This window comes from Salvelinus sp. IW2-2015, linkage group LG23, assembly GCF_002910315.2.
Source record: "Salvelinus sp. IW2-2015 linkage group LG23, ASM291031v2, whole genome shotgun sequence".
In the NCBI taxonomy this organism is placed as follows: Eukaryota; Metazoa; Chordata; class Actinopteri; order Salmoniformes; family Salmonidae; genus Salvelinus; species Salvelinus sp. IW2-2015.
The window spans coordinates 30,457,393-30,472,907 of NC_036863.1; the positions used below are offsets into that span (position 1 = coordinate 30,457,393).

At 42.1% G+C, this 15,515-nt stretch overlaps 1 protein-coding gene across 2 annotated transcripts in view; it reads right to left on the minus strand.

The window, feature by feature from the left end:
- LOC111951108 (transcriptional regulator ATRX) overlaps positions 1-15,515 on the minus strand; it is a 46,458-nt gene that overhangs the window by 13,604 nt on the left and 17,339 nt on the right. Inside the window, exons 7-21 of one of the 2 annotated variants that reach the window (XM_023969125.2) lie at positions 13,705-13,814; positions 10,351-10,418; positions 8,389-10,232; positions 8,175-8,241; positions 5,262-5,413; positions 4,857-5,021; positions 4,623-4,737; positions 4,394-4,493; positions 3,974-4,156; positions 3,668-3,812; positions 3,448-3,557; positions 1,414-1,557; positions 664-841; positions 422-559; positions 55-230 (exon numbers count right to left, since the gene is read on the minus strand). In XM_023969125.2, the coding sequence (XP_023824893.1) occupies positions 55-230; positions 422-559; positions 664-841; positions 1,414-1,557; positions 3,448-3,557; positions 3,668-3,812; positions 3,974-4,156; positions 4,394-4,493; positions 4,623-4,737; positions 4,857-5,021; positions 5,262-5,413; positions 8,175-8,241; positions 8,389-10,232; positions 10,351-10,418; positions 13,705-13,814 (3,695 nt within the window). The remainder of the gene's footprint in view (positions 1-54; positions 231-421; positions 560-663; positions 842-1,413; positions 1,558-3,447; positions 3,558-3,667; positions 3,813-3,973; positions 4,157-4,393; positions 4,494-4,622; positions 4,738-4,856; positions 5,022-5,261; positions 5,414-8,174; positions 8,242-8,388; positions 10,233-10,350; positions 10,419-13,704; positions 13,815-15,515) is intronic. The other variant, XM_070434510.1, reaches the window with a different exon arrangement.

Here is a 15,515-nt window from a genome sequence, read left to right on the forward strand (position 1 = left end):
CTGATAAACTACAAATGAAAGTGCCATACACGCCTAGTAATTGAGCCATCTCACCTGTACACATCCCGCCAACATTGCATGAAGGACATGGGCGCGATTCTTCATGATGCGGACATCTCTGGGGGTGGAGTCTGCACACTGGCCATTCTGAATGGGGTTGATAAACCGATTCCGGAACTCCTTGATTGAGCCCAGAAGGTTCTCCTTGATGAAGTTCACCATGCAGTGGTCTGAAAGAACCAACATATATATGACTAGACTTGAACATTAACAAGGAAATGATCATGCAAATTATGTTCTCCTAAAAGTTTTGAGATATATTAAAACTGAAATATGAATTAACTTGGCCAAATGTTGGGATACTGGTCAGAGTACAGTTTTAAATGGAAAGGTAGTCATAGACTGAAGCAGGCCTCCTTACACTCATTGAGGTTGTTCTGCAGTGGCGTGCCTGTCAGCACCACTCTCCGTTTGGTCTTAATGGCACTCATAGCTTTGGAGATGTTGGACGCCTCGTTCTTAAGGATGTGCCCCTCATCACAGATCACAAAGTCTGGACCTGGAGTACAACAAAAGTAGTGGAGTGTATTAGAGTTTCAAACAAACAAATTAAATGGTGCATACCGCTCAACACTACATGCATAGATTTAGTAGAGGATGTACCTGGATCGACCAGTGTGCTGTTAAAGGTCTTTTTGAATTGTCTGTGGGTGACTTTGAGGCCTAGTGTGAGGTTGCGGTACATCTCATAGCCCATGATCATAACACCACCATCCTTCTGCCATTTCTGCAGCGCAATATAACGCTCCTGAGGTCGCTTCAATGTTGCCAACTCTGTCACCTACGATGTTAGTGTATAGAGACCGAGAGAAAAATGGTGAGAGAAATGAAGAGGTCGAGACAGGGAGATGAAAGAAACATTAAATACTTTGAATATAGAGCTCGCCAGCTTGTAGTCCAAAAACCCGGAAATTAGTTACCTCTGGTTCATTCAGCCATTCCTATGGCAACAATTAACGGGGAAAGAACAGGGTTTTGGGATAAACGCCGAAAACAAGGTCTGAGGTCAACACAAGCTTAGGAGATCTTATACGTTTTGTTCTATGAGATAACAGTCAGTCAACATGTCCTTCATGAATTATGACACAGTTATGTGCTTTTTTTATGTGCTCAAAATTCACAAAAAGTGACATTAGCTGATCTCATAGAACAAAACGTCTAAAATCTCTGAAGCCCTATTATCGGTGTTTATCCAAAAACACAATTTATTTTCACATGGCGGAGTTGGCGGAGTTCACATGGCGGAGTTAGTGCCTACAAAAAGATGCCATTGCTATTTCTTGATACTACATTGTATATGAATAACCTCTGCATGTATTTACCTTCAAAGAAAAACATCTAATCTCCAACTACCTTGACTTTGTCAGCTCCCATGTTAACTTGCCACTTGTCAAACTCGTTGACCCAGTTAAGGATAGTGTTGAGTGGACACACCACCAAGGCAGTCCTGAAGTTCAGGCACTTTGACTGCAGCATTGTGTGGAGGAATGTCACCACCTAAATGAGAAAAATATTTTAGCAAGACTAGTATCATTAACAAAATATACTGTTTTGTTAATGACACATGCATACGACAACACGTCTGTCACAGCTCTGACAGACATAGATACCCTGCCAGACATGCCACCAAGGATCTCTTCACAATCCCCAAGTCCAAAACAAATTTAAGGCAACGCACAGTATTGTACAGAGCCATAGTTACATGGAACACCCTTCCGTCTCAAATTACCAAAGCAAACAGCTAAATATATATATATATATATTTTTTTAAACATCTCACAGCACACATACCTAAATAACCTGTATATCAAAAGTTTGGACAACCTCATTCAAGGGTTTTTCATCATTTTGAATAGAATAATAGTGTAGACATCAAAACTATGAAATAACACATGGAATCATGTAGTAACCAAAAAAGAGTTAAATCAAAATATATTTTATATTGAGATTCTTCAAAGTAGCCACCCTTTGTCTTGATGACAGCATTGCACACTCTTGGCATTCTCTCAACTAGCTTCACGAGGTAGTCACCTGGAATGCATTTCAATTAACATGTGTGCCTTGTTAAAAGTTAATTTGTGGAATTTCTTTCCTTCCTAATGCGTTTGAGCCAATCAGTTGTGCTGTGACAAGGTACGGGTGGTATACAGAAGATAGCCCTATTTGGTAAAAGAACAAGTCCATATTATGGCAAGAACAGCGCAAATAAGTAAAGAGAAACGACAGTCCATTACTTTAAGACATGAAGGTCAGTCAATCCGGAATATCAAGAACTTTGAACGTTTCTTCAAGTGCAGTCGCAAAAACCATCAAGCGCTATGATGAAACTGGCTCATCATCAGGATAAGTTCATTAGAGTTTCTAGCCTCAGAAATTGCAGSCCAAATAAATGCTTCAGAGCTCAAGTAACAGACACATCAACTGTTCAGAGGACTGCATGAATCAGGCCTTCATGGTCAAATTGCTGCAAAGAAACCACGACTAAAGGACACCAATAAGAAGAAGAGACTTGCTTGGGCCAAGAAACACAATGGACATTAGACCGGTGGAAATCTGTCCAAATTTGAAATTTTGGGTTCCAACCACCGCGTCTTTGTGAGACGCAGAGTGTAGCATGGAGGAGGTGTGATGGTGCTTTGCTGGTGACACTGTCCGTGGTTTATTTAGAATTCAAGGCACACTTAACCAGCATAGCCACCACAGCATTCTGCAGAAATACACCATCCCATCTGGTTGGYGCTTAGTGGGACCATCATTCGTTTTTCAACAGGACAATGACCGAACACACCTCCAGGCTATATATGGGCTATTTGACCAAGGAGGAGAGTGATGGAGTGCTGCATCAGATTACCTGGTCTCCACAATCACCCGACCTCAACCCAAATGAGATGGTTTGGGATGAGTTAGACCACAGAGTGAAGGAAAAGCAGCCAACAAGTGCTTAGCATATGTGGGAACTCCTTCAAGAGTGTTGGAAAAGCATTCCAGGTGAAGCTGGTTAAGAGAATGCCAAGAGTGTGCAAAGCTGTCATCAAGGCAAAGGGTAGCTACTTTGAAGAATCTAAAATATATTTTGATTTGTTTAACACTTTTTTGGTTACTACGTGATTCCATGTGTTATTTCATAGTTTTGATGTCTTCACTATTGTTCTACAATGTAACATTTTTTTTTAAATAAAGAAAAACCCTTGAATGAGTAGGTGTGTCCAAACGACTGGTACGTTGCACTGTTCTTGAGCTGTTCATGTCTATTATTATTCTGTATTACATCATGTTTTATTATTATTTTTGGACCCTAGGAAGAGTAGCTACTGCTTTTGCAACAGCTAATGGGGATCCATATAAAATCCTAAACACTCATTTTGTTCTCTCTTCCCTTCCTCTTACCTGCAGTGTCTTCCCTAGGCCCATGCAGTGGGCCAGTAAGCAACCTGATCCAGGGGTGGAATTGGCCTTCTTCAATGACTCACAACAACAGTCCCAGATAAACTGCACACCTATCAAAAGGAAGAAATACAGCAAATCGAAGGGACACTGCTGTATTTGCCAATCTATGTTAATTATTGTATGTATTGGACTTGTACAACAAATAAAAACCAAGACTTACCATCCACCTGGTGAGGCTTGAGCCTGGTCACCAGGTTCCTGTGCACCTGAATGAGTGGCTCCCTGGTCCCCTCATCCTGATCCAAGACCAGCTTAGTGGTGATTGGACAGGCCACTTGAGACACCTCATCGTCAATAACAATCACCTGCGAGGAAACCACCATTAGACCAAAACTGATCATATAAACCATATTTAGATATAATATATAACGTATTCAAATAAAATAGACTAACAGTATGACATTTCTGAGAGAGCATGGTTTCTACAGTGAGTGTGCATGGAGAGGGTCAGCTGTGTGTAGTGTACCTCTCTGAAGTCCTCCCTCTGCTCTCTTTCTGCAAGGCGTCTGCATCTATCCTCCTCCTCCTTCAGGGCTCTCTGGGTCTCTGAGCGGAGGTGCTCATCTATGATGATTCTGCGGATCTTCTTGCGGCCCTTAGGTGTACCTTTGTTGTCACCTTCCTCTCCGTCCTTCTCGTCATCTTCACTCTGTTTAGATAGACAGATCCGGAGGTCACCAGCACAACAACGCTTTTACCAGTAAAAGAAAAACATACAATTTAACATTTAGCACCTGATACACAAACAGTGAACAAGAATAGCAGAATGATGATCATACCTCTCAGAAATCAAATAGTTGCACATCATGAAGTTATTAAGAAGAATATAAAAGGGCGACTGACAATGCAAAGGTAAAATGAGATGGTGACATCCACTCGTTATTACCTTATCGACGCTGGAGTCAGACAGCACAATATATGAGGGTTGCTGCTTCTTCTGTAGATAACTACGGACTGATTCTCTCTCGACTCTAGAGGTAGATGAGCTAAGGAGACAAAAGAGCAAAGATATTTCACTAATAAAAAGAATGCAACCACAATTACATGTAACGATGACAGAAAACATGGTTTCCTTCCAGGTTAGCAGCATTGACAAAACAAATTAGTCTTCTTACCTTTTGGGCTTCTGTTCATTGCCCTCATTCTCAGATTGGCTCAGCTCTTCACTCATACCAGACTCTTCCTGCTCTGATAGGCTATCATCACTACTCTGGCTCTCCAATGTCTCACCTGAGGCAATGGACGAAAGCAAAAAACAAGTTCAAAGTAATTGGACCAACTCCAAAACTAGTCTAGGGCACTGATGGTATCTAATCATAGTCGTTCCACAGAACCCATCCCACACACACCTTCGGTTCTTCTAGACTTCTTGACTTTCTGCTCGTTCCCATTTTCTTCAGCTGTTTTCTGATCACTTGGATTTCCATCGTCAAGGCTGAGCTTGTGGCGTAGCAGACAGTGTCTGTGACGAGTTTTACTGGACCCAGAGTCAGAGGTCAAACTGGAGGTCTGCCCTGCAGCAGAAACATGGTATAATGTCAGGAGGACATCATATTCCTATAGCAAATGTTAATTCAACCTGTACACTAATAAGCAGTGACACATGGCGATGTCTTAGATCACCACAATTACAATATGGGCCTACTTTAATGCCCAGTTAATAAGAAACAGGTCATGTCAGGACAGTATTTCAGCTTAATGACAAAAAAAACTAAAAATTGAAATTTCGGTGGAGGAAAGGAGGGATCACTTACCATTCTCATCTGAGCTTTCATCTTTCCCATCTTCCTGCGCCTTCTCTTCCCTGTCAGATTCATCATCCTGTGATGACTCCTCGTCTGAAGAGAAATCCTCCCCCGATGAGTAGTTGGCTTTGATTTGGGCCAAGAGCATTTTCTTAGCGATTCTTTCAGAAGCAAGGAAGAGAGGGAAAAGGGACCGGAGGATCATTTTAATGATCATCACATCAAATCCAACAAGCCCTGCTTAATAGGTTTATTCTCTAAAGGAACTTGTCTTACAATCAAAACGCAGGATATCACCTTAAACTTAGCAATATCACCAGAAGATACATTTCTTCTAGAATTAATGAAGATAACAATGCTAGCTATTCTAATACCGCTTTGCATTCCCTGACCTGTAAACAACCGACAATACAGTTTTACAGCCATTGCATTAAGTGGTTGAATGTTTTTCTTTCTTTACTGATGTAAATATCTGTTATGTGACCAAATAGACAGCTGAAATGCTCTGTCAAAGACCATTTCACTTAATTTAATCTTAAAAACGCAACACATTGAGGAGTCAAAGGCCAGATAACTTAACGACTTTGTAAGCACATTTGAATCAACCCCTCCCCTCCATAACAAACATCTAAGACGTATAACTCACAAGATGAACAAAGCTGGTCCTATATAGAATAATGAAGACATACGAGACATTATAAAGGGTATTCATTTATTACAACGGATAGTTTCTCTTACAGAGTTCAGTCAATGACAAAAGTAAGAACATATCCTTGGTTTAACGCATGCTCTACAACAGGCCTTTAACAAGGCTAACACTACAGCACCTCAGAGCTAATGACAGCATAATTATTACTTCAATTTGAAAATAAGTTCTTACAACCACTTTATTTTTAGGTGGTATGCAGGAAATAGTTTGTGATGGGTAAAAAGAAAAAGAAAAAAAAGGTTTTGTTGGGCTTTTTACGAAGTTCAATATTCGGTGAAATACATGCATCTACTTACACAAGAATATGTTTTTAAGAAACAATCCTTTTGGCAGAATAATAGTTGAATGAAGCCTCGGATGAAGCCTCAGCGAGAAGTAAGTGTACATGAGGGCCCCTCATATGAGGCAGTATCAAACAGCAGCGGCCGGCAACAGCCTGGGCCTGAGGCCTTACCGCAAGTGTTTAAACTGGGGAGAAAATAAAGAAAAAAAAGACACTTCACTACATAAGACAACATGCCTCCTCGTCTCACAGCAATGTTGTAAGGCTGACCTCCGAGGTCACAAGAGGACAAAGTTGTGGTTGAATAAAATGCATTACAACCATTCTACAGGACCAGCTTGAAGAGCGGTTGCCTTTAGGCATCGAGCTCCTCCAAAGTAAAATGCAATTGCATTAAATTAGCAGTTTTTAAATCATTTAAAATGTAGGTAAATGGCCAATAAATATGGCCTTGCATGCAAAACAAACATGAAAATACTCTAAATATGATAATGCAATTAGTATCACAAAGCATACAAGAAATTCAGCTAGGTGCCTGTGGTGAAAAAAGGCACAAAGAAAGTATGTCAAATACAGTACAGTAGGGTCTTATAATCAGTGTCTTTGGTATACTGCTGTTTAGCATCWSAAGTCCTCTTTCTCGGCTAAGCCCTCAACCTGGTCAGAAGCAATAAATCATATAAATGTTAAAGATTCAATCAAGCAGAATAGAGTTTTCCAGTCTGTTCAGAGAATCATTGGATAGTCAACCCATCGTATTAGTACTCAACTGTGTCAGAATAGCAGTGCTAAATACAGCCACTACACCACTGGCATATTGCACATGCACTTCAAATATATCAAGAAAAAAAATCTTCCATACAGTAACCATACACCAACACAATTACCTAATACTAGCAGTAATGTGTATGCTTTTACACTGCCTTAGAGAAATGGGCAACATCCAGCAGCCAGAAGGGTGCAGTCATGTACAATACGGTCCCCCTAAAGAATGCCTGATCATGAACTGACCATTAGGGGATGTATAATATGAGGGTTGGGGTCCAGAAATGACATCAAACTCCATGATGACCAATTCCCAGTGACAGGAATGTAATTCACCCCTAGTATAGTCAAAGATAAATATATCCAGACCTGTAAATTAAGTCTAAGGGTACGTTCAGATGTGTATTCAGTACCCTGGTGTGGTTCATTAACTTTTATTTAAAAAGAAAAGTATAATCACACTATTAACAAATAATGCAAYCGATACCTTTAACATGGCTTAAAATACTTAATATACAGTATACTGTTATTTTTGGTAAAAACTAGAATACTATATCTGGAAGAAATAAGGATGACTTACAGTATTGTTGACCAATGAGAAACTATGAGGTATAAAATAATTTGTTTAATCTGTTTTAATAAGTGCATCAGGCGTTTGTGCAAACTAATACGATAACCAGCATTTTCCCCTCTTAATCACCTTGAAATGCACAGATATGCACAGATATGGACAAATGATGCCACCCCAACACTATCCTTGCTGGGGGTAGGTTCATCCTCTCTCTTAACCTTCCGAGGCCTCCCCCTGGGCCTGCTCATAGACAACTCACATTTAACTTTAAATTACATTTTCAAAAATGTTTTAAGAAAAAGGTMAATGAAAACAGTGGCATAAGTAGCCTATCATTCATAACACAGCCTTAGCAAGGTGTGAGGGGTTTCTCCCTGTGCTTGACACGGTACCTCTGCTCTACACTAGAAATTGTATGGGATAGCTGCTGGTTTACTGCAGCTGCGGGTTGGACGAGATGAGATTGATTGGGAAGGGGTCTTGACAACGGAGGAGTCACCATTATTAGCACCCGACTTAGAGTTCCGTGGCGTGGCCTTTCTCCCGCGCCTAGGGTGTGTTACAAAGGCTAAGTCCGTTTGTTCGGAACCATACCTATTTTCTGGATCGTCATCATCTTCTGCTTCCCAAGAAGGCCCAGACCGGGTCTGCTCTTCATCGCCTACAGGGTAAGAGTACAAAAATAAAAAAATCAGTTCAACATTTGCCAATGAGGAAATCTACATGGCTACCTGAATAGGGTTGAAATACAGCTCATGAATGCAGTGGTTTCCCTCAAAAGTGCAGAGAAAGTGAGAGACCAACTCACCAGACGACTGGTGGAAAGCTGCTGACCCCAGTAAGGCCACCTCCTCAGTGATAGGCTTAATCTTCTGGTCACCACTGTCATCGCTAGACTCAGAATCCTGGTCTCCCTCTTCTTGACTGGAAGAGGATGGCGACTGCTTTGTTCCCTGCTGGGACCGAGGTGTGCTTTTAGGCTTGGTTACCTGGGTATAACCCTCCTTGCTGAATGCGGATTCATTCTCTGTCTTGACCTTCCGAGGTCTGCCCGGGGGCCTATGTTGTGGACTATCCTTGCTGGGGGTAGGTTCATCCTCTCTCTTAACCTTCCGAGGCCTCCCCCTGGGCCTGCTCATAGTCTTGATCTCCTTCTGCWGGTCTGGATTGTCACTGGAGGAGTCGGAGTCAGAGGAGCGGTCTTGCACCTTGCGTTTGCGGACCACTCTTTCTGGAGAGAGGGGAGTGTTCTTCTTCAGGCCGAAGAGGCATTTCTTGGTCACGCTCCGAAGGTCTCCATCGTCACTCCTGGCTTCATCTGAACTGTGAGCCATGGCTGCCCGCTGAAGGACAGCAGGGACCTCATCGGAGTCCGAGTCTTCAATTCCTMTTCCAAGCCCTTCCTCATCAGCTCCTTGAGGTACTTCAACATTGGGGCTGGTGTCAGGGTCAAAGTCACCCTCACTGTCAGCGCCTGAGGGGGTAGACTTGGTCTTGCCCTCACCTGGCCTGCGTAAGGGCGTGGTCTTTACCCGAGGTGAGCGTCTATTCTCTGGTTCATCTTCCAGTTCCAGCACCAGAGATTCGTTTCCCTCCTCAGCAGATTCATACTCCCCTTCTGTTGCAGGTTCAATAGATTCACAGTCTCCCTTACGTTCATCCACTTTTTCTTTTATTTCTTCCTCCAACTCCTTTTTCTCCTCCAACTCCACCTCCAACTCTGGGGGGCCAGAGGGTGGCTGTTTTTCAACAGGGACAGGTGTAAGTTGCACCACCAGTTGTTTTGTCATGTTGGAAGGATCTTCTCCGGGTTTAGAGTTTTTCCGTGGCCTGCCTCTACCTCGACGGGGCATTATCTCTGTGCCAAGGACACCTTTCATTTCACTTGAGGACGAAGGCCTTTCATCATCCGTAAAGCCCTTAGAGTCTGAATAATTATCTTCCAAATGTTCAGCTGCAATTTTCTTTAAGAAATGCAGGCAATTTTTATCAACAATGTCCATTTCCACACAACCCTCTTGTTCTTGTTGAGGTACATCAGTATCATCAAACGTGGGGTTTTCACCACCATTTGGCAAACCCATCTCTCTGAACTCCTCCAAAAGGGCTTCCTCCAGAGCTGTCTGAGACTTCTTCAGACCCTTCAGTACTGACTGGAAAGTCTTCAGGTATTGTAGCTTTAACTCGGTTGTCTGTTTCTGCTGCATGCCACCTTGAATAAACTTCACAAAAGTTGTGTTTACGGTGTTTGTAGAGTCCACCAGGTTTTTWGCCTTTTTGGCCATCTCCTCTGGAATTTGAAGGGTGTTGTAGTTGAACACAACGTGACCATCCATGCCACTATGGTTCCAATGACCCACGGGAATGTTTTGAGAATGCCTTGGATGGGAGTCATAATGTCCAGATTTTCCCTCGCCTCTGCCCCTCTTGCGGTGGTCTGGCCACAAATGCCCCAAGTTGTCAAGGACGTTGTCACARGCGACGACCAGGTCCAGAAGAGGCTCTGGGCTGCATACGTAGCAGTACCACTTACTCTCCTCGTCTAGGATGCCAGACAGCTCCTTTCGCCCCAGATTACGCAAAATGCATTTCTTACAGAAGGCGTTGGGGCAAAAGTCGCAGCAGATCAGGTTTCCCCCCTCTGCACACCATCTGTAAAAAGCAAATATAATAGATTGAAGTAATGATTAACGTAACAACCTGTATGTTTTTTAACGTTTCAGGATTTGCTTGCAGCATCTTGTTGTATAGAAGAACCACCCCGTCGTACCTGCACTGTTCGTCCATGCCATCACAATCCTTGCTGATGTCATCACTTGAGTAATACTTGAAACAAGACTGAGAAAATAAGACAATAAGGACATAGCCTCCAAAAATGTAGCTGAGCTTAACAAAATATTGTTGGAGAATGACACACACACACACACACACACTGAACAAAAATATAAATGCAACATGTAGTGTTGGTCCCATGTTTCATGAGCTGAAATAAAATATCCCAGAAATGTTCCATATGCACAAAAAGCTTATTTMCATATAATGTTTGTTTACATTTAGTGACCATTTCTCCTTTGCAAAGATAATCCATCCACCTGACAGGTGTGGCATATGAAGAAGCTGATTAAACAGCATGATCATTACTAGGGTTGATCCCAATTAGTCGACTGGTCGATTGTTTGGTCGTTAGGCTGTTGGTCGACAGAGATTGTTTTAGTCGAGCAGTAACAAGTGTATATATGCRCCCATCTCAGTGAACTAATCCATTGGAGTCTTGGACTAAAAGCCAATTTATACTCGATTCGAAAATGTGGTCGGCGGCTCCATATTGCGGAGCCTCCAGAGGCATGCAGAGGCCAAATCGAACTCTGTACCACATCGCCATGCGCCTCCCAAATGTTTTAATGCAGAGGGCTCTGTATAGCTCCCCATTGACATGATGGGTTGACGGTGGGTGGGGGCGGCACATCCTGCTCCGCAAAGCGCAAGAAGTATGAATGCCCTGACGTCTGCGGAGGCCATATCACCATAAATCCTGCATGGCCAATGCAGACGTGTGATTGACCATGCGCCCAGATGAACAATGCACTTCTCTCCCTCCAAAACTCACATTCATTGTGTCATAACTTCATTGTGTGAATTGTTTGCGTTTGATTATTAGTGTATATCAATTCCCCATGACAWATCACCAGTAAATTTACTGTTAATTCCTAATCTAAAGTTTGTTACTTTGGTTACGGTCATTTCTTTTAATGCATTCAATATTATTCCAGTCTTGTTCTCATTGTCGGAGTGGACACATTATTTACAAAGTCCACAACCTATGCTATACTTGTGAGAAACAACTTTTGGTTTATTTAATTCCATTTATGAGTTCTGCCAATTTAGTCATCGTCTTTTGTTTGGAGCACCCCTGTCAATATTGAGTAAGGACGCATACACATAGAAATGGCCTGCGCACAAATGGCCTGCGCACAAATGGCCTGTGCACAAATGGCCTGCGCACAAATGCAGGCATAGAAATACTAATCGGATCCCCAAACGGGAACATTTATGATTGGCTTAACACGCCACCACTAATGACCTGTGGAGCTCCTCAAAGTAATGTTTTCTTCACCTCAAACAGCAAACAAAGTCTGTTTTTGTTTCCATTGAGAATTACATTAATTCCTCAATGTATTTGAAAATCTTTCCAGTGCTCTCCCTTTCGATAACCACTCAGCGTGAAAGGCAAAAATGTCATGCTCTGATCCAGTGGAAATGTCAGAGCTGGACTTGGACTGAAATAGGTTCTGGTACTCATTTTGGGTGCTGGTGCAGGAGCTCCACAATACTTTAGAGCTAATATTCTATAAGAGGAACAGGAGTTCAAGCAGTAGAACATTTGAGGTGCTGGTACTCAGCTCAGGTGAACTCCTGCCCGAGTCAAGCACTGCTTCTTATCCTTTGCGCAAATAGCCTACAAATGGGTCTGTCCCAAGCTCACTGGCACAGGAAACTGAGGGCCCAGAATATTTTATACAATGTTGCAAGTTCACTAGAGCAAGTTTTGGCTGGACGCAAGTTAATAGTTGATACGTTTCAAGTTTGTTGCAAACAGGCAGAATGTAGCCAATCTGATTTCTAAGATGATTTTTTCTACCTGCAGGCGCAATGTTTTTATTTGTTGGCTTTATGTAGGCTATTTTTAAGTAGTTGGCAATGGCAATAGAAGTAACTTTTTACGTTTGTATCATTTTCATTTAGATTTAAATAGAATGTTGATTAACCACATGACAATGATTAAGATATGAAGACATTATTATAAATTAAACAGTTTCACTAAAATGTGCATATGAAAACCATAACTGGCACGCAGATGAGTAGAAATGCTAAGATAAATTGGCATTCCACATGAGAAAGGTTGCCAACTCCTCATGTAGCCTATTACCGGCAACTTCAGGAGAGTAATGGCAGAATGAGCGAAAGCCAGCAGGAGCGTGAGGAGAATAGTTGGGTCAAGTTAAGGTTATTGAGATCTCTGGCGCCTTCTAGGCATCAAACTGTACGCTTAAAGCATCAGACAAGCTCAATGCAAATAGTTGATTTTATTAAAACATATATGGTGTGTCTATATACGGAAAAATACATGTTTAAAAWTGTTGAGCAATTGAACAGACGACTTTCAGTCAACCAAGATTTTTGATTTTGTCGGGGACTGCCCTAATCATTACACAGGTGCATCTTATGTCAGGGACAATAAAAAGCCACTCTAAAAWGTGCAGTTTTGTCACACAACACAATGCCACAGATGYCTCAAGTTGATGGAGTGTGCAATTGGCAAGCTGACTGCAGGAATGTCCAACAGATTTTGCCAGAGAATGTAATGTTAATTTCGCTACCGTAAGCCTCCTTCAATGTTGTTTTAGAGAATTTGGCAGTACGTCCAACTGGCTCACAACCACAGACCACGTGTATGGCGTTGTGTGGGTGAGCGGTTTGCTGATGTCAACGTTGTGAACAGAGTGCCCCGTGGTGGCGTTTTGGTATGGGCAGCATAAGCTACGGACAACAAACAATAGCATTTTATAGACAGCAATTTAAATGCACAGAGATACCATGACAAGATCCTGAGGGCCATTGTTGTGCATGATAATGCACAGCACCATGTCRTAAGGATCTGTTCCTGATTCCTGGAAGCTGAAAATGACCCAGTTCTTCCATGGCCTGCATAATCACCAGACATTGGGCATGTTTGGGATGCTCTGGATTGACGTTTGACAGCGTGTTCCAATTCACGCCAATATCCAGGAACTTCACACAGCTATTAAAGAGSAGTAGGACAACATTCCACAGGCCAAAATCAACAGCCTGATAAACTCTACGTGAAGGAGATGTGTCGCGCTGCATGACGCAAATGGTGGTCACACCAGATACTGACTGGTTTTCTTTTAAGGCATCTCTGACCAACATATGGACTCCCAGTCATGTGAAATCCATAGATTAAGTCTTAATGAATTTATTTAAATGTACTTATTTCTTTATATAAACTGTAACACAGTAAAATATTTGACATTGTTGCATGTTGAGCTTATATTTGTGTTCACTATAATTGTCCCAATCTTTGACAGACCCAGGATCACCTCACCTTGCAAATAAGTACTTTGAGTACCGGATGCTGATTGAAGGAGTCCCTCTGGAAGTGGTTAACTTGCTGGCCACAGGCTGTACAGCTAACAATCTCCAAGTGTTCACCTCCTACAAAACACACAATCGATCAATCAATGCTTCTAAATCTGCATTGCTTGCTCTTTGGGGTTTTAGGCTGGCTAAGAAAAAGCATCATTCCCCAAGAGAGGATGGCTTTCAACTTCAGCAGTGATGAATTCATGAACTTCTYCCATGAAAAGATCATGATCATTAGAAAGCAAATTATGGACTCCTCTTTGAATCTGCATATTTCTCCAATGCTCAGTTGTTTGCACAGAACTGCCAGGACCTAGGATCAAGGAGATACTCAAGTTTTGTAATCCTGCATCTCTTGGCACATTCATGAAAATAGTAATGGCCTCTAAACCTGCAAGCTGCATACTGGACCCTATTCCAACTAAACTACTAAAAGAGCTACTTCCTGTGCWTGGCCCTCCTATGTTGAACATAGTAAATTGCACCCTATCCTCCAGATGTGTACCAAACTCACTTAAAGTGGCAGTAATAAAGCCTCTCTAGAAAAAGCTAAATCTTGACACGAAAACAAAAATTAAATAATTAGCCTATATCGAATCTCCAATTCCTCAAAATAAAAATTGAGAACGGTGTTGGCAGCAACTCACTGCCTTCCTGAAGACAACTAATKAATTATTATTTCACCTTTATTTAACCAGGTAGGCTAGTTGAGAACAAGTTCTCATTTACAACTGCGACATGGCCAAGATAAAGCAAAGCAGTGCGACAAAAACAACAGTTAAACATGGAATAAACAAACATGCAGTCAATAATACACTRGAAAAAGTGTATACAGCGTGTGTGCAAAGGAGGTAGGATAAGGGACGTAAGGTAATAAATAGGCCATAGTGGCGAAATAATTACAAAATGGCAATTAAACACTGGAGTGATGGATGTACAGAAGATGAGTGTGCAAGTAGAGATACTGGGGTGCAAAGGAGCAAAATAAATCAAATAAATAACAGTATGGGGGATGAGGTAGTTGGATGGGCTATTTACAGATGCAGTGATCTGTGAGCTGCTCTGACAGCTGGTGCTTAAAGTTAGTGAGGGAGATATGAGTCTCTAGCTTCTGTGATTTTTGCAGTTCGTTCCAGTCATTGGCAGCAGAGAACTGGAAGGAAAGGCGGCCAAAGGAGGAGTKGCTTTGGGGGTGACCAGTGAGATATACCTGCTGGAACACGTGCTACGGATGGGTGTTGCTATGGTGACCAGTGAGCTGAGATAAGGCGGGGCTTAACCTAGCAAATACTTATAGATGACCTGGAGCCAGTGGGTTTGGCTACGAAAAACAGCATACAGGTCGCAGTGGTGGGTAGTATATGGGGCTTTGGTGACAACACAGATGGCACTGTGATAGCAAACTGGATGTAGTCTGAGTTGAGTGTTGGAGGCTATTTTGTAAATGACATCGCCGAAGTCAAGGATCGGTAGGATAGTCAGCTTTATGAGGGTATGTTTGGCAGCATGAGTGAAGGATGCTGTGTTGCGAAATAGGAAGCCGATTCTAGATKTAATTTAGGATTGGAGATGCTTAATGTGAATCTGGACRGAGAGTTTACAGTCTAACCAAACACCTAGGTATTTGTAGTTGTCCACATATTCTAAGTCAGAACCATCCAGAGTAGTGATGCTAGTCGGGCGGGCGGGTAGCGATCGGTTGAAGAGCATGCATTTAGTTTTACTTGCATTTAAGAGCAGTTGGAGGCCACGGAAGGAGAGTTGTATGGCATT